The sequence below is a fragment of the Rattus rattus genome, chromosome 3 (assembly GCF_011064425.1).
Source record: "Rattus rattus isolate New Zealand chromosome 3, Rrattus_CSIRO_v1, whole genome shotgun sequence".
NCBI lineage: Eukaryota > Metazoa > Chordata > Mammalia > Rodentia > Muridae > Rattus > Rattus rattus.
Genome location: NC_046156.1, coordinates 96,383,608 through 96,404,412, shown reverse-complemented (window position 1 = coordinate 96,404,412; position 20,805 = coordinate 96,383,608). Strand labels below are relative to the sequence as shown.

Genomic DNA, 20,805 nt, shown 5'->3' with positions numbered 1-20,805 from the left:
TATAGCAGCATATAGCATAGCATGTGAGGAAACAGGAGGAATGTCAATGAGGGCAGACTACCTTGGTGCAAGAAAGTATTTCTTCTCTGATAGTATAGAAATTTCTGATAGAAATTATTAAGATTTCTGCCAATCCCATTCCTTCTTCCTGCCTTTACCAGGCTACTAGCGCATAACAACATCTTTCCCAAACATTCATTATTAAAGTTAGTTAGTGAGTGTTAGAAATGTTATATAGTAGAGACTCAGAAAGTAGTATTAAGTAATTATATTCATCATGTATTCTGAAACACTAAATGTTAAGATTTAGGAAACAACAATATTCACTTACCCTTTTTAAATTTATGTACAGGAAGTTTTTTAAGTTGATCTTTGCGAAGTCTGTTTCTTCTGTTTCTATGTCTGTCCTGAACAAATTTTGTAATCTAATGATAGAAAGAAAGAAAAAAGACAAGTCAGATATTAAATATATAAATAAAAATTGGCATTAAAATAAAAAATCTCTTTTAAGTTTCTGGATAGCTGCTGTAAAGCCAATTTAATATATTTCAATCCTAATGACAATATTATTAATTAAACCACTAAGTTCAAAGTGATTTGTTAATTTTATATTATAATTTGAATTTCTTATTAAATAAACTTTAACTTCTTAAAATTACTACATTTAGTTTCTTATGTATATGTGCACACACGCATGTGCCACAGTGAGCATGTGGAAGTCAGAGGCTATCTTGGAAGAACGTGTTCTCTCTTTCTAGCATCTGAGCCCCAGGAGTCAGACTCAGGTCAGGTCACCAGACTTGGCAGCAAGCCTTATCCTGTAAACCATTTGCCAGCCCAGACTTTATCCTTCGTTTACTGATATAAAGTTATAAATGGCATTCTAATACTCTAGATCTAGGGTTTGCAATAATACAATCAGTAGATTACAAATTATACATACTTTAATTGGTAACAAACAGTTGGGAAGCTGGGGCTAGAGAGGTGAGTCAGTCGTTAAGAGAGAGCACTTGCAATTGCAACTCCTGCAGAGGACCCAGGCTCATTCCCACACCCACATGAGGCTCACAGCCACCTGTGACTCCAGTTCCAGAGGAGCCAGTGCCCTCTTCTGGTGTCCATGTATACAACTCAGAAATAAAAAGAATAAACAATCAATATACTTAATAGTTTACGTAAATCTCAAAACGTATGCTGAGAGATGACACAAAAGACCACACAGCTTTGAAGTCCATTAATCTAACAAACTGTGGTGAATAAAATCAGGTTTGTGCTTATCTAGGCATGTGAATCAAAGGAGACATAAAGAGAAATAGGGATTACTAAAGAACAGAAACAATTTTTCAGTGATAGACATGTCATCTTGATTGTAATAGTGATATTAGTATACCTGTGTGTGTTTGAATATATATATATATGTAATTATGTAAGTGCTAAACTCTACTATGATGTACAACTTAAATGTGTGGTTTATTTTATGTCAACCATACCTTAATAAATAATTAATTAACCATTAAAACATTAAAAATAACGGTTTTATTGAGGCTAGGTATATAACTCAGTAGTAGAATGGTTGACTTGTTTATACAAGGTCCTTTTATCAATCCTTGACTCTAAAAGGAAAAAAATCCAGCAATAAATTGAAAGGAAAAATTATGGACTCCAAATTTACATAAAAGAAAGCTGAAATGTATGCAGTTATGAATCCAAATACATATGGTTATAATAGATGTAAGTGGCATAAGTTCACCAATTTTTAAGGAAGCACGTAATAGGAAAAGAATCCAATTCCATGCTATTTACAAGATATAGTTAAAATTGAAAGACACCTTAAGGTTTATTAAGGGGGGTGAGGGGAATACATGTGAACATATTAAAGTAAAAGCCATGTACCCAGTAAAACAAGAGTAAAAAGAATATTTAGCAAGATATGCTTAAAACTATAGGAGCAATATATGAGTTCAAAATCTTAGGGATTTATATCTCTGTCAAACACAAATGTAAATACATTTAAGTAGTAGAGCTGCACTAGCTCTCTCTCACTGTCACAGGCGAGCACTTGAAGCACAGCCCCCACAAGTGAGGCTTTCAGAATAGACAGACAGACAGCAGCCTGCAAGATGCAGCACTGAAAGATAAAGACCACACTTATATATGTGCTTTGAGGGTTCAAAAGATTTTAAACTTAAAAACGTAATATTCAAATTAACTTCTTCTTACTTAGCTGAATTTGGCTATCAGAAAATTAAAAATAATAATGTTCTACAAATGGGCCTATCATAACTGCCCTGTGAAAGACCTAACAAGCAGCTGAAAGAGTCAGATGCAGATATGTGCACCCAACCAATGGACAGAAGCTGCTGACCCCTGTAGTTGAATTAGGGAAAAGCTAGAGGAATCTGAGGAGGAGGGCGACCCTGCAGGAGGACCAGCAGTCTCAATTAACCTGGACCCGTGAGATCTCTCAGACCCTGGATCACCAACCAGGCAGCATACACCAGCTGAGATGAGGCCTCCAACACATATACAGCAGAGGACTCCCGGGTCTGAGTTCAGTCAGTGAAGATGCACCTAACCCTCAAGAGACTGGGGCCCCAGGGAGGTCTGATGGGGTAGAGGGTTGGAGGGATGGAGGGACATCCTTATGAAGATGGGGGGAGGAGATATGAGATGTGGAACAGTCAGAGGGTGGACAAGAAGGGGGATAAAGTCTGGACTGTAAAAAAAAAGATTAAATTGAAAAAAGAATTAATAGTGTTCTGTTGCTTAGCTTTGTTTTAGAAAACCTAAGAATGCAAAACAACAGACAACTATAGTCAAAGCCGCACAATTCTGAAATCATTAAACTGTGCATTTTAAATGTCAACTTAATGCTATGTGATTTCTATTTTTTAAGTTAGACAAATCCACAAACTTAAATGGATGTGTAACTGCATTCTTCACATATATGAACAGCATTTATAAAACTTAACTACAAAAGGATGTCACAGAACAGTTGTTTAAATATTACCTAAGGATTCATAACATGTTTTCTGATCATAGTGCAACTGAATTAGAAATATGTATAAAAAGATACTGAAAAATGTCAGAAATGTAAAACTTTAATAAAGTAATCCATGGATCACAAAACAACCCCCGGAGGGTAACAGGTTTCTGGTGAAGCCTTTTTACCACCTAGACTCTCAGCAGCACGGAAGAGACCAGGAATTATTGGAGGTTGGCGAACCCTAACTCACGGGAGAAAGAGCACGATTTCCACTGGAGCAGCAGTAGACAACCTGGAGGACTCAAATACCTGACAGCAGCTTGAGATGCTGTAGGCTGAAGTATAGGCAAGGGTACCTATTCATTCCTGTAAAGGTACTATGCATTATTATCCTCTCTTAAGACAGAAATGGAGATGAGCAGGAAAAGGCTAGGACTGAAGGGAAACAAAGGAAATGCCTTCCAATAAGGATGCCATTTAAGTGAGTTGTACAGCCTAGTTTCAATTGATTTATCTACAAACACCCCCTTCACCTACGTCTCAGGAACACTGCAGAAGAGGGGGCAAAAAGACTCTTAAGAGTTAAAGAATTAGGACGTGTGCTGTGAGGTCGTGTCTCCTAGTAATACCAGAAGGTCCACCTGCCCAAATGTGAGCTGAACAAAGTAACTACAATAAATATACCAAACTGGATGACAAAAGCCCATGCGGCTACACAATAATGAGCAAGTGAGGAAAGCCAGGAAGGGGAGAGGTGGTCCTCCCTACAGAAGAGCACGCTGGTTGGTTGTCTAATACCAAATGGTCAGCCCAAAAACATACATAGAAGCAGCACTCTATGGACTATACAGGTTATATATGTGTGTGTGTGTGTGCATGCATTGTATATATGTATAGTCATAGGCATGAATAACAATTAGTTTTTTAAAAAGGGGCATGAATTTGAAGGAAAGTAGGGAAGGGTATACAGAAGAGTTTGGAGGGAAGAGAGGGAAGGGAGACGTGATCAAATTATAATTGCAAAAATAAAAAATATAAATACAAATCTTAAAAAAAAAAAAGACTTCACCTAAATGCCCTAAGGGACAACAGTGTAAATAAGGGCAATAAAAGTTAATTCAAGGAAAAAGAAGAAAGGCATTTTCAGGCAGGTGTGGTGGGACATGCCTTAATCCCAGTATTTGAGGAGGTAAAGGGGTAGCCATCTCTATGAGTTCAATGCCAACGTGGTCTACAAAGTGAGTTCCAGGACAATCAGGGTTGTTACACAGAGAAACTCTGTCTCAACAACAAACTAACTACCTAGAAAAGAAAAAGAAAGAATTTGTATGTATTTTGCTCACTGAGTGTGTGTGTGTGTGTGTGTGTGTGTGTGTGTGTGTGTGTGTGTGTGTGTGTGTGTGTACATACATATGCATCTCAAAGCAGTGTGAGTCTGGTTTATTATGGACGCAGAATGCAAGTCTACTTCATGGAAAGACAAATCACATAAACATGTAACAATAATGCAAGGCACAGATGGCCAAGAATATAAAGAGAACTCACTCCACATATGACAGAAATTCTCTTCAAACTGTTAGCAAAGGATATGAATAACAGAGACCACTATCGTACTATGTTGAAAATAACTTCTTAAAATATATAATTAGTAAGAAGTTGAGGCCTCCAAGGAAGAATGGAGGACTTTAAGCTGCCTACACATGACTGGTTAAGGAGACATCAGGAGAAGAAAGAGTAGACTGACTCCAGAGGAAGAAAGTAGAAGTCAGCCTCAGAAACTCGGAATGGCAGTGAAGGAACCAATGAGACAATGGGAAGGAAGAGGAAGGAAGAGATGGGTGAGACTGAGAAAAGGTGAGCTGCACCAAACAGCTGCAGCCGTGGCTTGCGTGTGCATGTGCGTGTGCATGTGCATGTGTGTGTGTGAAGACAGGGCCAATAACTAAGCTGAGTGACTCTGGGGAGAGGAGGCTTACAGCCCTCACAGCCCTCGCAAATTCAAATGCCGTCTCTGGTTTAGGTAAGAATGGTACCTCTGGTAACCAGTGAGGTAATAGAAAAACCCCATTTATCACCCTATGAGTAGGGGTGAGTTCTTGCCAGTGAATCTATATTTAAAACTGAGCTAGACTGGGAGGCCTGAGAACAGACAGCCACAAGGCAGGCAGCTATCATGTCACAAGGTTCAGCTCTGGAGCACTTAAAAAAGCAGGAAGGACAGATGCTGACAAGCTGACACTGTAGGCCACAGGAGGGTTGGTTCGGGGGGTGTTGGTGGCTGGGCAGGTTTATCAGTGGAAATAACCACACAGTCTGATAGCTCTCGAGTGTGGGCTCCGACTCTTGACTCACCTATCTACCTGCTGCTGGTCATTACTGCAGAACCCAAGAGCTCTGGCATGCACCCCACAGCATGGGAGCAGTACATAGATCTTGTGCATATGAACGCAGCTCTTTCCTCTGTATACATCTCAACCCTGTAGCTGCTACTTATGCATCTGACACACGGAGAGATGTCCCCTGCTAGAGTATTAGCCACCCTCTTTAATGTAACCTTCGAATCTCAAAGACTGAGAAACTCGCCAAGCCCAAAGACCACTAAGCTAACTATGACCAGCAGAGGTCTATGATACGGAAAGAAAGTTCTATTAATGGAGATACTTTTGGTGGACCATCCAGATTCCCACAGGCTAGGCTAGGAGAGAGGAAGAGAGGGAGGAGGGGGGGGGGAGAAGGATCAGGATGCTGCAGGGAGAGAGCCAGAGCAGACTCAGAGCTGCAGAGATCTTCTAAAATGTAGGCCGAAAGGGAAAGTGGCCCAGGGAAGGGCAGTCCAAAACCATCTTGGGCAGCAAAACCAATGGGCTTCACATAAGGTAAACCAGGCAACCAAGCTGAGGGAAGATTTAGAGGTGTTGAGCTAGGAGTAAAAGTATGGTCATGTTAGCCATGGGAGGCTTAAAAGATCCTAGCCATTGAGACAGTAAGGTAGGTAGGTTAAAAAGAGCTAGTGTACAAGTGTCTTTCATCCATGGATCCAAGAGAACCTGGGAAGGTGGCTGATAGCACAGCCCACCCAGGAACATTCAATTGGGATTGTAAAACTACATACGGTGTCCAACAACACAAGCTCAACACCAGCAGAAATCACATGAAAGACAGGAGGCTACAACTTCAACTGACCCTCCCCACATCCTCCCACACCTCACGTATATATAAATAGTAAGGACTCTAGTACTCCATTCCCCACAGCCCGCTATGCTCCCTATTTTTCTTTGCTTTTTCTCTGTATGTGTATATATACGTTTATGTGTGTGTGTACATGTGTGTCGAGGTGCATGTATATGATGTATGAGGAAGCCAGAGATAGAAAACAATATCTACCTAATTGTTTTTTGGATTTTGTTGGTGGTGTGTGGTTTGGGACTTTTGTCTGTCTGTCTGAGTCAGAGCCTCACACTGACAACTGGAGCTCATACACATGGCCAGATGGGTCTCAGAGATGATCTTGTCTTCGCCCGTGAGCCCACCCCAGGCGCTGGGAGAACAAGGAGGAGCTTCTGCTGCCTGCACTGGAGATGAAGGCTGGCCATTGTGCTTATCTGTTAGATAATGCTTGTCTTTTCTGCCTTGTCTTTCCCACTGTGTTTTCCCCTCCATCCCCCTTGATATACTTTTAATACCATTTTATCTTTTTTAAAACCCACATGTATCTGTTATTTTTGTTTAGCATACGTGCTTGTTTTGGAAATCAGACATGCAGAAATTGGTTCTCTTTTTACCCTGTGGATCCCAGGGAACAAGCTCCGATTACCAGGTGTATAAGCATCCTTACTCCCTGTGCTGTCATGCCCACCCATGCTTTTAGATTTTATCTCTTTAAATAACTTTGTTTTCCAACTCTGTCTTGATTATAAAATCTATGATCTTGAGTTGTATGTGACCTCATGCTCTCTTCAATTCCCTTCTATTATGTTATTTTCCTAATTGTCTTTTGCGTCTCCTCCATTTTTCCTTTTCCCAGTTTTCTTCATTTCATTCACTTATCATTTTTATAATTAACTAAATCAGTTCTTCATAGCACATTCAGAATTAGTCTCCCCACCACTGATTTATGATCATCAGTGATTAAGTGGGCTAGATCTAACCAATCTACTTTAATATATTTCTATATCCTATAAGGTTTAATACTGTTTGTTTTCTGTGTTGAGTAGTAATGGGGATGGTGTCTTCAAGGAAAATATCCCTAAATAAAAACTAGATATGTAAACATACAAATGTATAACATTGAGTCCATTAAAATATCCTGACTTTTCAGCCCCTGAATTAAAAGTTAGTTAAAATGCTGAGAGAAAATTCCAAGTTTAGTAGTAGAAATTACTAGTGACCTGAAATACAATATAAACATGCAGATTAATCATTTCAGAACCTGGAGAGGAAAATCAGTAAGAGAAGAAAAATCAGAAAGTGGATGCTTTAATCCTACTTAGAAGGGGGAAACAAAATAATCACAGGAGGTAGAGGGAGGGAGGGTACTGGGAGAGAGAGAGGAGAAAAAGGGGGGGGGCAGGATCAGGTGTGGGAAGAAACAGCAGAGAAGTACAGGGGTCAGGAAATTGAACAGAAATATGTAGCAGTGGGGGATGGGTAACTGGGGGTGGGGGGCACTAGCATGTCCCAGATGCAGGGAAGCAAGAGGCTCCCAAGATCCAACAGGAATGACATTAGCTGAAATACCCAACAAAGGGGAGATAAAACCTGTAGACCATATCCAGTGGATAGGCACGGCCCTCAGTTGAGGGATGAGGCCACCCAACCATTTCAAAAATTTTAACCCAGAATTGTTCCTATTTAAAGGAAATGCAAAGACAAAAAAATGGAGCAAAGACTGAAGGAAAGACCAGAGACCACCCACCTAGGGATCCATCCCATCTACAGACAACCCCCCAACTATTGCTAATTCCAAGAATTGGTTTCTGACAGGAGCATGGTATAGCTGTCTCCTTAGAGGCTCTGCCAGCACCTGACCAATACAAATGTAGATACTCACAGCTAACCATCTGACTGAGCCCAGGAAGAATTAGGGGAAGGACTGAAGGAGCTAAAAGGAATTGTAACCTCATAGGAAGAACAACAATATCAACCAACCAGACCCCCCTCTCCAGAGCTCCTAGAGACTAAACCACCAACCAAAGACTACCCATGGAGGGATCCATGGTTCCAGCTACATATGTAGCAGAGGGCTGGCTTATCTGACATCATTGAGAGGGGAGGCCCTTGGTCCTGTAGAGGCTTTATACCCCAGTATAAGGGGATGTTAGAGTGGTGAGGCAAGAATGGGGGACGTTGGTGGGGGAGCACCTTCATAGAGGCAAAGGGGAGGAAGGATGGGATGGGGGTTGTGAAGAGGAAACTGGGAAGAGGGAAAACATTTGAAATGTAAATAAATAAAATAACCAATAAAATATGGATAAAAATCATAATGATATAAACAAGGTCAGAAAGAGATCTAGATTTAAGACTAAATAGAAATATTTGAAATTTTTGAGAAAGAAAGAGAACACACAGTGGAAAGCACCCAGAAGAGAGAATGTAAGGGATGAGGACACAGTTGAGCAAATGGTACTGAAATGCCATAAGGAAAAACTTGGCATGGCCATATCCAAGACTGCTGGGATACACTCAAGAAACCAGCCTGAGTCCGTAGGATAGGAGCTGAGATAAGAAGGAAAGGCTCAGGGAATACATGTGTGTATGCACCACACAGCAGTATTAAAATAAAGCACTTAAACAATTAACATTGTGAAAAATGGTCATCCCAAAAAGCACTCTGCAGACTCAAGGCAATCTTACCAAAATCCTAAGACCATTCTTATTCACAGAAAAAGAAAAAAGGACTTAAAATTCTTATGGAAACCCAAAACAGAAAGCCAAAGAAATCTTGAGCAAAATAAATAATGCTGGAGGCATCTTATTATCAAACCTGATTTGAAGTTATACCACAAAGCTATAGCAATAGAAACAACATGGCTCTGGTATAAAGCCAGACAAATAGGCGAGCGGAGCAGAGGGCACAAATATAAACCCACACAATCATCACCACATGATTTTAGAGAAAGGTTTTAAAAATAACACTGGAGAAAAGATGCCTCTAACAAACGCTGCAAGAAATATTGCCTATCCACATACAGAAGAATGAAACCAGATCTCTTAGTTCACTTTGTACAAAAATCAGCTCTAAGTGGACCAAAGACTTTAGACTTGAAACTCTAAAACTGTTAAAAGAAAAAGTAGAGATGGGTAGATAACTTAGTCCGGTGGTTCTCAACTTTCCTAATGCTTTGACCTTTAATACAGTTCCCCATGTTGTGGTGACCCCAAACCGTAAAATTATTTCATTGCTACTGTTATGAATCATTATGTATATACCTGCCCAAAGGGGTTTTGACCCACAGGTTGAGAACTGCTGGCTGAGTCAATAAAGTACAAGCACAATGGACTCTGACCTCATAGGTAGCAATGAATATCCTAGTAAGAGCACCAGTGGAAGGGGAAACCCTGGGTCCTGCTAAGACTGAACCCCCAGTGAACTAGACTGTTGGGGAGAGGGCAGCAATGGGGGGAGGGTTGGGAGGGGAACACCCATAAGGAAGGGGAGGGGAGGGGATGTTTGCCCGGAAACCGGAAAGGGAATAACACTTTCGAAATGTATATAAGAAATACTCAAGTTAATAATAATAATAATAATAATAATAATAATAATAAAAAAGATTACAAGTATATTTATAAATTATGTTATAAATTAAAATATATACAAAATCTGTAAAAAAAAAAAAAAAAAAAACAAGCACAAACACCTGAGCTTGATCCCCAGAGCCCACATAAAATAACCTCGTTGTGATAAGACACACTATAATCTCAGTACTGGAGCCAGGATCAGTGGAGTCTTTGGGCTCACATGATAATCAGTTTTGCCTACCAAGTGAATTCTAAACTAGTAACCCCTCCCCAAACCACACTCCCAAACAACAACAACCAAAAAACCAAAACAACAAAATGAACCCAAAAGGTTTTCTTCCAGTGTGCCACTTAGGATCCCATTGTCATCATGGACCACAGGGGTGTCCCTGATGCTAAGATCCGCATCTTTGACGTGGGACGGAAGAAGGCAAAAATTGACGAATTCCCACTTTGTGGCCAGATGACTATGAAGAGCTTTTTCTTACCGTGGTATTAGTGTCAACAAATGCATGGGAAAGAGTGTGGCAAGGATAGCTTTTATATCCGAGTGAGGCTAATCCTTGCCATGTCATCTGAACCAACAGGATGATGTCCTATGCTGGGGCTGATAGGTTCCAGACAGTATGTGTGGCACCTTCAGGGAGCCTCAGGGCAGAGACCAGGGTTCACCCTGGCCAGGCTAGCATCACCTGCACCAAGCTGCAGAATAAGGAGAATGTGGTCGAGGCTCAAGTTCTCTGGTCACCAGACAATCCCCATTTCAAAGAAGTGGGGCTTCCCCAGGTTTAATGATTTGCAGATGAATTTGAAGACATGATTGCTGAGATACTCATTCCTGATGGTTGTGGAGTCAAACATATCCCCAATCATGGTCCCTGAACAAGTGGAGAGCCCTGCACTTCTCTCTGAGGACTTTCACAGTGTTCTCTTGTACCCTACCAAATCATGTTCAGCCTGAAAAAAAAATAGCACCTGCAGAAGGACATCCAAGACTGTCCTCTGGCCTCCACATGCATGCATGTAGTGACATACATACACAGTGCACAGAGAGAGGGAGGCAAAACACTTCAAGATTCCAGCTATAAAGCAAGGAGTTTCTCAAAGGTACTTAAGCTACTCAAGAAATAAAATCAACAACTGACAAGCAGAATCCCATGAAATCAAAAGGCTTGTATACAGTAAACATCTACTTCTGTGAGAAAAAAAATAGCACACAATGACAGAAACATATTTCCAGCTGTATGCATGACAGAGAATTTATATCTAGATTAAAAGTTCAAAAACTACACAAGAAATCAAACAACCCAATCAATAAAACGGCTTTAAAAAGTGGAAAGACAGTTCTCAAAGAAGTAAACAAAAATGGCTAATAACATTTTAAAGTGTTCAACTTCACAAGTCATCAGAGAAGTTCAAGTCAAAACTATACAGGGATTGCATCTTACCACAGTCCAAATGTCAGTCATTAAAACCAATAACCATAAACACTGGTAGGATATGTACAAATAAATGTGAGGTCTGACACTGCTAGTAGGAATGTAAGCTAGTCTAGCCATTATGGGAATTAATATGAAGGTTTTCTAACACTGTCCATATGATTCATCTACAGCAGTCCTGAGAATTTACTCCAAAGTCTTTAAATTGACGCGTCATACAGAAACACACACATTAACGTTAAATGCAGCAGTCTTTATAGTAGCTAAAGTACAAAACCAATGTAGGTATCTAACAACTGAGAAATGGATAAGGAAAATGTAACACACATGCACACACCTCTTTTAGCCAACAAACGTTACACCATTTTCAGGAAATTATGCAGCTGGACATATTATATCAAACAAAGTAAGCTAATCAAAGACAAATACATGTCACTTCTGGTTCCTAGATTTTATATAGATATTCAAAATCATGAATATACACATATACATAGGACTTATAAGTAAAGCTGTCTAAGAACCAATGGGGTGGTGGGGAAAGAGGCATGAGAAAAAGTGAAGTGTCATAAAGATGAGTAAGTTCAACAAACAATATATACATGCATAAAAACATTAAAATACTCATAAAGTTTGAATGGAGACACCCTCCATGATGATGAAAAAAGCCACTCTCAGAAGCCATACGATTATCTACAAATCCCAGAGCCAATATGAGCTCCCATCTTATGAGTCATTGGCTAGGTATCCCTGAGGCCTCCAAACTAATACAGGTTATTTCCACTGTGGTTGGTTGCCTAATTGTGGCTATATGGTGAGTAAGACCTCACTGCCAAGGCGGCCATACACTCTGGTCATACAGAGAAATTAAGCTAAAACGAAGGTGGACGCTTCCTACCTGCTTTACAGTGGTGCTTGCAGGCTGCTGGGTGAGAGGTGTCATCAATAATCGATTCAGCTAGATATACTTAGTCCACCTTGCATACTATACAGAGCAGGCAAGCAAGATGTGCTCACTGGTATGACTGATACTACTATTGGGGTAACCTAACTCTTCCTCCCTGGACTTGGGGCCTATTCCTTAAGAGAAAAGTCATGTCGAGGACTATAGACCTGTAAAGCTGGAGCTAAGGACTGGCGAGATAGCTCAGCAGGTCAGAGCCTTTGCTGTGCAAGCATAAGAACCTATGTTTGAATACCTATCACCTATAGAAAACCCTGCAAACATGGCTGCATATGCCTGTAAGCCCGGCATTAGTACACAGACAGAGGCAGGTTCTGCGAGCTCACTGGCCATTGAGATTATCTGAAGTAGTGAGCTCTGAGCTCAGTGCAAGACCCTGCCTTAAGGCAAGGCAGAGTAGATAAAGACATCTTAACATCTTCCTCTAGGCTCCACATCTGTACATATGGGAGCATGCATCCACATACTCACATGTACCACCCATATATATACGCCATACATACATACATACATACATACATACATACATACATACATACATACATACATACTTATACAAAAAAAGAAAAAGCTAGTCACTATGGAGACTATAGACCTTAGTGGGGAAACTACGCTTTTGTTTTGCTAAAGAGATATGATACGCCTATCAAATCACCTCCTAAATCTTTATACTTATGCCACTGCTTAGTGTTCCTGTCAGCTTTGGCCAAAGAAACTTTTTTTTTAATGGGAAGCAATTTTGCAGGGATGTTCAAAGTTCTGACAACTCAGGGCTTACTGAGTGTCTGGCCCTAAAAGGGACATCTACATCTGCCCTCCAAGGCGTAGGGAGTATTAAAGAAAATGGAAACAACATAGGAGTTGGAGGAAGGAAGAGAAGCAACATGAAATGCTGCCTTTGGGACATGATATGGCTGTCATAGTCATGATTGTGTTACAGCTCTCAGGTGAAAGCTATCCTGGCAGTTGGGAGTCAAGAAATACCACAGTCACACCACACAACAAACCTCACACAAGCCATTTATTGGGAAAGACATAGGAGGAAGATGGCTGCCTCTGCTCAGGAGAGAAGCAGCACAGAACTGGGCAGGAAGCAGGTTTATAAAGGGTTTTTAGGAAGGTGAGGTGGGGGAGGTGAGGTCTGTATTTCCAGGGTTGTCTGGGATTAGAGGGATTTTGTGGCCTGATCTGGAGGCAAACTCAGGGATTGGTATGATTTTGTGACCTGACCGTGGGCCTGGCCACTCTCCCACCTCAAGGGGTTAGAAAAGATGTGATGGCCGTTAGAGAAAGAAGTCTGGGAGTGGGGGAGGCTTAGCTGCTGGCCCTGTCTCGAGGAGCTTACAAAATTACAAAACAGTTATTGTTCCCTTCGTCATAAGACGTGTCTATAAATATTGTATTATGGATGAGGATGAGGTTCATGAGCCAAAGTATGCATGCTTTAGTAAATAACACCCATACTCACACACACAACTCTAAGTAAACTCAGCAGGCCACAAAGAGATAAGGGGGAAGAAAAAGAGAGGAAGACTACAAGGAAATAGGAAGGGGACTCACTGGGGCTAAGGGGATAAAAAGATTCACTATATACAAGTAGAAAAGTGCCAAAGAATTAACCCAAATTCTTTAAATGAAGAAAATAATGTTCAATGTGTCTTTAAATCAAGTCATTAAAGTAGCACTGATGGAAAATGTGGTTTGCATATGTACTAAATATGAATATATATGTGCTGTTCTTCATGCTTTGAAGGTCCATGACAAATGGAGGGAATAAAGGCTCTCAACGAAGACTTGAATGTTCTTACATAGTACTATACTCAGCTCATATTAAAGCTGATATTGTATGTGTTAATATGATTACATATATATTAATCTCTGGAAAATGCATACATGGATATTGGCATTGAAAAGTTCATGGTGTGAGCAGACTTCAGACACAGCTATGCATGTTAAATTGCTACAAGTTTGCACATGTTCTACCATAACTTGTAAACATTAAATAACTATATAGTCATAATCCTTCTAGTTTCACAGAGTTAAGGCTTCTTCTTACTTTCTAAGATAGTATATATTTAAAATGAAATTAAGGGTTTCTATTACCTAACCTCCCCCTCTTCCTTCCCTATACTCCCTGTCCATGCTTCCTTACCTCAGTGAGTCCCCCTTTGCCTTTCACATCTTCTTGTTGTTGGTGGTGAATAAGTCACCTGACCGAGCCTAATTTTACAGGAGTGCAGGTAAAGGTTATTTCTAGCAGCATGAACAATTTCCCAGTGGCTACAGCACTCAAGAAGATGGCTCTGCATCCTCTAGCAATTGTTAACTGCCTACAAATGCACTGGAAGGGGTGGTGTCTAATGAGCCACTCTCCTCTGTTAACTGCCTACAAATCCTCAGGGAAATGAGGCCCACCACACTCTATGAGGCCCAAATTGTGCATGCAGTCACAGCTGCTAAGAGACTAAAAGAGCAAGAAAGACCTTTATATATTTAATTTTTCTGTTAATATTTAAATAAAGAATATAGAATAATTTTATATCTATTCTGTCTCCAAATATTTTATATCATATATCATACAGCCTCCAGAAATTTCCTCAATATAATCCTAAAAGAATTAGGCATTGGCCAGATGTGGTGACACACACCTTTAATTCCAGCACCAAGGAGGAAAAGGTATACAGATCTCAGTGATTGAGGCTGGCCTGGTCTACATAGTGAGTTCTAGGACAGCCATGGATATACAGTGAGACACTATCTCAAAATAGAAAGGAGGTGTGGGAGAGATTAAATGAATTAGGCATGACTCACTCAAGTATTAGCTCAGTATCACTTTGAAAGTTACTAGGACCTCACAGACCCTCTAGAGTCCTGCAACCATTCTCTAGTTATAGTAGTCTTAGAGAAACAATGTATCATCTCACTACCTCAAGCCCTCGTTCTGTTTACATTTTAATATGAATTTTCTCAAATTTACTTCTAGGTGAGCTTGCTCAATTTGCTGATAATACCAATATATCACTACTCAGACTCTACATGACTATCCACTTTGTGTGTCAATCAGTACATCTTCCTTTTTCTCAAGTTTTTTTTTATTTTTAAATTTCTGTTTAATAATCTTATATTGTTCTTTTTTTAAATTAACTTATTTTATACTCCAGATTTTATTCCCCTCCCAGTCTACCCCCCTAGGGTTGCACATCCCATACCTCCTCCCTGCCTTCCCCCACACTATCCTCTCCCTCCCCCCTTAAGTTTCCACATGGATTTCCCCACCCCACCCGCCCCACCAGACCTCTAAACTCCCTGGGGCCTCCTCCAGTCTCTTGAGGGTTAGGTCTATCTTCTCTGACTGAGTCCTCTGCCGTATATGTGTTGGCCCTTATCTCAGCTGGTGTATGCTGCCCGGTTGGTGATCCAGTGTCTGAGAGATCTCAGGGGTCCAGGTTAATTGAGACTGCTGGTCCTCCTACAGGGTTGCCCACCTCCTTAGCTCCCTCCAGCTTTTCCCTAATCCAAACAGGGGGGTTCAGCAGCTTCTGTTCATTGGTTGGGTGCACATATCTGCATTTGACTCTTTCAGCTGCTTGTTGGGTCTTTTAGAGAGCAGTCATAGTAGGTCCCTTTATGTGAGCGCCCCATAGCCTCAGTAATGGTGTCAGGTCTTGGGGCCTCCCCTTGAGCTGGATCCCACTTTGGGCCTATCACTGGACCGCCTTTTCCTCAGGCTCTTCTCCATTTCCATCCCTGCATATCTTTCTCCAGTTTTTTAAAATTTATTTTGTTTTATTTGTATGGGTGTTTTGTATGTATGTATGTATGTATATATGCATGCATGCATGCATGAACACCACATGCATGCTTGGTATCCAAGAAGATCAGAAAAGGGCATCACATCAGATGCCCTGGAATTGGAGAAAAGACAGCTATGAACGACCTTGTGAGTGGTGGGAACTGGACAGAGGTCTTCTACCAGAACAAGTGCTCTTCCATTTCAAGCTAAGCTATGGATATTATTAGTATATGTTTTCCCTCCTTAGTTGTATATGCATTTTTACATGCAGTATGTTTCTATACAACTTAATAGATTCAGACAAACACTATGCATTTGTGTACCCCAACTTTCTATCTTGATACAGGAAAGGGTTCTCACCTGGGAAAGTCCCCTCCTACCTTTTCAGCCATCCTTTATCCATCTCCAGTTCCTCATGCACAGTAACTGTTCTTTCAGTTTATTTCTCTCCCATACTCTATTTGCCTTTGTTAGAACTTTATATAAAAACACATACTTAACATGTCTTATATGGCTTCTCTTAATTTTTCAATGATTTTTAGATCTACTCATAGTACTTTTATAATTACTAAAGTCAACTGACTTACCATAAAAATAACTATTAAGATGAGGCAGATGCCCACTATGATGAGGAAGGGGATCAGATAGTACTCCAAAGGAAGACTCAGTTCTGGAACTAAGACAACGTGGCCCCTAGAAGAAAAAATTAATAATTGATAGTTAATAACAACTATCAAGTTATATTAAAAATTAATGACATGGCCATTAAATTCAAATCTACTTTGCACACCTTATTTTCTAAGATATGATTTACAGAGTTTAAGGCAGTGGTTCTCAATCTATGGGTTGTGACCCCTTTGGGGGTTGACTGGCCCTTTCATAAGGGTCACCCAAGACCATCTGAAAATACATACATTTACATTATGATTCATGAGAGTAGCAAAATTACAGTTATGAAATAGCAATGAAAATAATTTTATGGTTGGGAGTTGCCGCGTGAGAAACTATATTTAAAATGGTTAAATTAGAAAAGTTGAGCGCCCCCAATTTAGGGGGTGCTTTTTGCACTTTTAAGTCTATTTTGCATATTGTTCAGAATAACCCCTAGAGGAATATTATTTACTGAATGCAATTAAGTATGCAAACATATTTTATATGTAACATCAGCATAAACAACAATAGGGCTTGAGAGATGGCTTGGTGGTTAAGAGTACTTCCTGCTGTTGCAGAGGACCTGTGACCACATGGTGGTTCACAACCACCCGTAACTCCAATTATAGGGATCCAACACCTTCTTATGACTTCTACAGGCACCAGACACACACATGATGAACATATATATGTGCAAGAAAAACATAGAGAAAATAAAAATAATAAACCTTAAAAGCAAACAAACAAGCAAACAAACACAGTAGCACCTCTAGAAGCATGTAATAAAAACTGACCTCATTCATTATTTCCATCAATATAAAACTCTTAAAGTCTGGGGCTGGAGAGAGGGCAGCTCAGTGCTTGCAGAGAAGTAGGGTTCAATTTCTCGCGTCTATATTGGATGACTCACAACCTGCTCTAACTCCAACTACAGAGGACCAACTGTCCTCCTCAGGCCTCCACAGGCACCATGCATGTACACAGTACACATACATGTATATAGGCAAACACTCATAGAAAAATAAAAATAAATACATCTGTTTTTCCCGCTACTTTATAGCAGTGGTTCTCAACCTTCCTAACTCATAAAATCATTTCATTGTTACTTTGTAACTGTAATTTTACTATAAACCATAATGTAAGTAGCTGATATTCAGGATATCTGATATGTGCAACCCAAAGGCTGAGAAACCCTACTCTAGAGTAAATACTGACACAAGTTAAACCCTTCTCCTCCTTATGTTTTACCTGTTGTACCTTACACAATAGACACAGTCCTTGGACTCCTGCAATTATCTATGGGATATGGAATGAAAAAAAATCTCATCAAGGAATTGCAAAGAGTAATTTCTTGTACATTTCCATGTTCTCCACAGTTTGACTGAAAGTGTCACAGAAATAATGTATGTTGTGGAGATGGGAATCGTAGAATATCACCTATCTCATTCCTCTTTGATATAATCATGCTGTTGGTTATATCCTATCAGATGAAAACAATGATCAGAATTAAGTTCACTGCCTTTCATGCATGGCCACACTTTACAAGATATGAAAACATTGCTTCACAACTACCCTTGGTCTAAGCAGAGCTATAACGTGCTCAGCAGTGGGTGTTCTCTCCACTGGGAGGACTGAGGCACTAGACCCGACAGTGTTAGCCATGGTCTCCTGTTGCTCACTGCTAGGTGTTTTTCCCCCAATGGTGATAATACCACATACTCGGTTCAAGGGAAAGTAATAACACTTATATTTTTTAAATTGTTTCTTTTCCCACTAACAAAAGTCTTTAGAATTTTACAGTACTTATGAAAAAATGAATATTTTTACTCCCAAGCTGATTTTCCTGCTATTGTTTCTCAAATTTACATCTAAGGAATTCAACTAAACTGCAATAAATATAAACAGTATCAGGAATTTCTCCTAAACACCCTCCAAAACTTACTAGGACTGCTAGTGTCACTTCTCAGCAGAATAAAGGATAACAAATTATTTTATATGCACTTGTATAGCTTTGTATAAAATATCTAAATGATAATAGCGTTGGTTAAAAAAGAAAGCAGCAGGCTTGGGTGAACCTATTTGATCATCTCTTTTAGTAAAAGACCATCTCAAAAATAATTTTCCAGTTTTGGGCACAAACCTTCTGCACTACAACAATGGTGCCACTTACATGAGACATTGATCTGCTGGTATGTCACCACCACACCCACACTGACATGCTTTAAGTTAACAGTGCTGGGGTCTGAAAGCCAGACCGCTCCATAACTAACTTTAACCAATTATAGCTGTTCAGTATCTTTCAGTAGGAAGCTTATACCTGATCTATTCAGGCTTTTCTTTTTTCATGCCTATGACTTACGTGGATACATTTTCCCCAATATGGCAAAACAATCTCCTGTGATTTAACATATTCAATTGCTCAGAAATACCTTGCTAGGCAAGAAGAAACAAGCTAAAAATGCAAATCAGGATGTTCCAATAAAGTAGAAATGAACACTTTAGAATAAAAACTCTGTTTATAAGTACAAAATTGAAATTCATGACATTCTCAGCCACACTGACTTAGTGGTCTGTATTTTTAACTTAAAATTCTACAAGTCGTATTCATGCTTGTCTGTCATGTTCCAATCATTTTAGCTATATTCAAGACATATTATGAGAATTCTAAATAGTCTAAAATCAATTAAGTATTTTAAGCATCTTGAGTTACAGGTTGTCCTGGCTGGTTTATTGTTAACTTCATAGAAGTTAGAATTATCTGAGAAGAGAGAACCACAATTGAGAAAATGTCTCTATAAGACTGGCCCATAGGCAAGCCTGTGGGGCACTTTATTAACTACTGGTTGGTGTGGGAGGGCTCAGCCCATTGTGGGTAGTGCCACCCCTAAGCAGGTTGTCTGGCTGAGGTTTTTAAGAAGTAGGCTAAGTAAGCCATTTGGAGCAAGCAGTAAACCTTCATGGCCCTTGCTTCCAGGTTCCTGCCTTGACTTTTCTCAGTGTAGGACTGTCACTTTGAAGTGCAAGCAAAGTAAATCACTTCCTCCACAGACTGCCTTTGGTCATGGTGTTTTATCACAGCAATACAAACTTAACTACTTACAAATTCAATAGATATTCAAGATACTGCTCTTTCTTAAGCAAACTGCTAGTGGTAGAGGTTGGGACAGCAGTTACTCATGGTTGAGATCTACTTTCTCTCTACTTTTGTATGTGCCACAGCTATGCATTCACCTTAGGTTAATCTCGATTTTTGAGGAGGAGTGGGAAGAGGTATTTAAATAATTTTTAGTTTTTAGTAATGTCTTACCACATTGCTTTCTATGACCATGCCTAAATACTGTAAACTCCAAAGGTTTTGCAGCTAATATTTGCTCTTTGAGGTCGAGAAATGTGTAATGGAGAAAATAAGGTTTATCCTCCTTTGTGTGTTTTCAGGCTAATTTCAAATCCAACATCAAGGACTACATATCAAAACAACAACAGGCTAATTTCCCAACTTCCTGTTGACACACAGAACCTTGACTATCTCCTTCTGACAATCAAGATCAGCCAATTACAGAGCCTTTAGTCCCACACAACAGTCTTCTATCCATACATAAGTGTGTTAATGAAACAGCCTATAGCCCACTCAACTACTGGATATGCATGCTGGGACTTGAACTCATGTCCTTGACAAGATCAGTATACCCTCTTAATCTCTGAGCCATTTCTCCAGTCCCCCAATATGCTATTATTCTTAACTAGACCATAGCATTAAAAACTTAAAGTAAAGCTGATACTTTCTTAAAATAATTAAAACCCAGAAACCTATTTTGAAACAAATTATCTCATTAATAACTAAGGCAGATACCCACTATCTCTACTAGTTAGTGTGGTGTGAAAGGTATTTCCAATGCATTTAGATGACAGAAAGCAACTTTGAGAAAAATTAGAAAGGAAAGGTGAAGCTGTTCGTATGTGTAATGGAAAAATTGTCAACCATACCATAATTTTGGCAATCACAGATTAACATCACCATATAAAATATACTTTCATTTCTGCAAATAAGTTCTTTATAGCAAATGCAAAGAAATAGGAGAGTTTGCCAGTAATTGCAAACAATAAAATAATAAACTTAAGAAACTATAAAATGGAAAGTTTATCTTTTTAGCAACACTGATGCCAACATTAGCAACATTCTGTAGCATGGACATAGTTTTTATAATCAAATTTAACAAAATACAAATCAAATAAAAAA

General features: G+C 39.6%; 1 protein-coding gene across 1 annotated transcript in view; it reads right to left on the bottom strand.

Annotated features, from left to right (window-relative positions):
* Positions 1-20,805, bottom strand: part of Rnf13 (ring finger protein 13) — a 105,287-nt gene that overhangs the window by 13,426 nt on the left and 71,056 nt on the right. Inside the window, exons 7-8 of the mRNA XM_032898353.1 lie at positions 16,505-16,610; positions 332-425 (exon numbers count right to left, since the gene is read on the bottom strand). Coding sequence (XP_032754244.1) covers positions 332-425; positions 16,505-16,610 — 200 coding nt within the window. The remainder of the gene's footprint in view (positions 1-331; positions 426-16,504; positions 16,611-20,805) is intronic.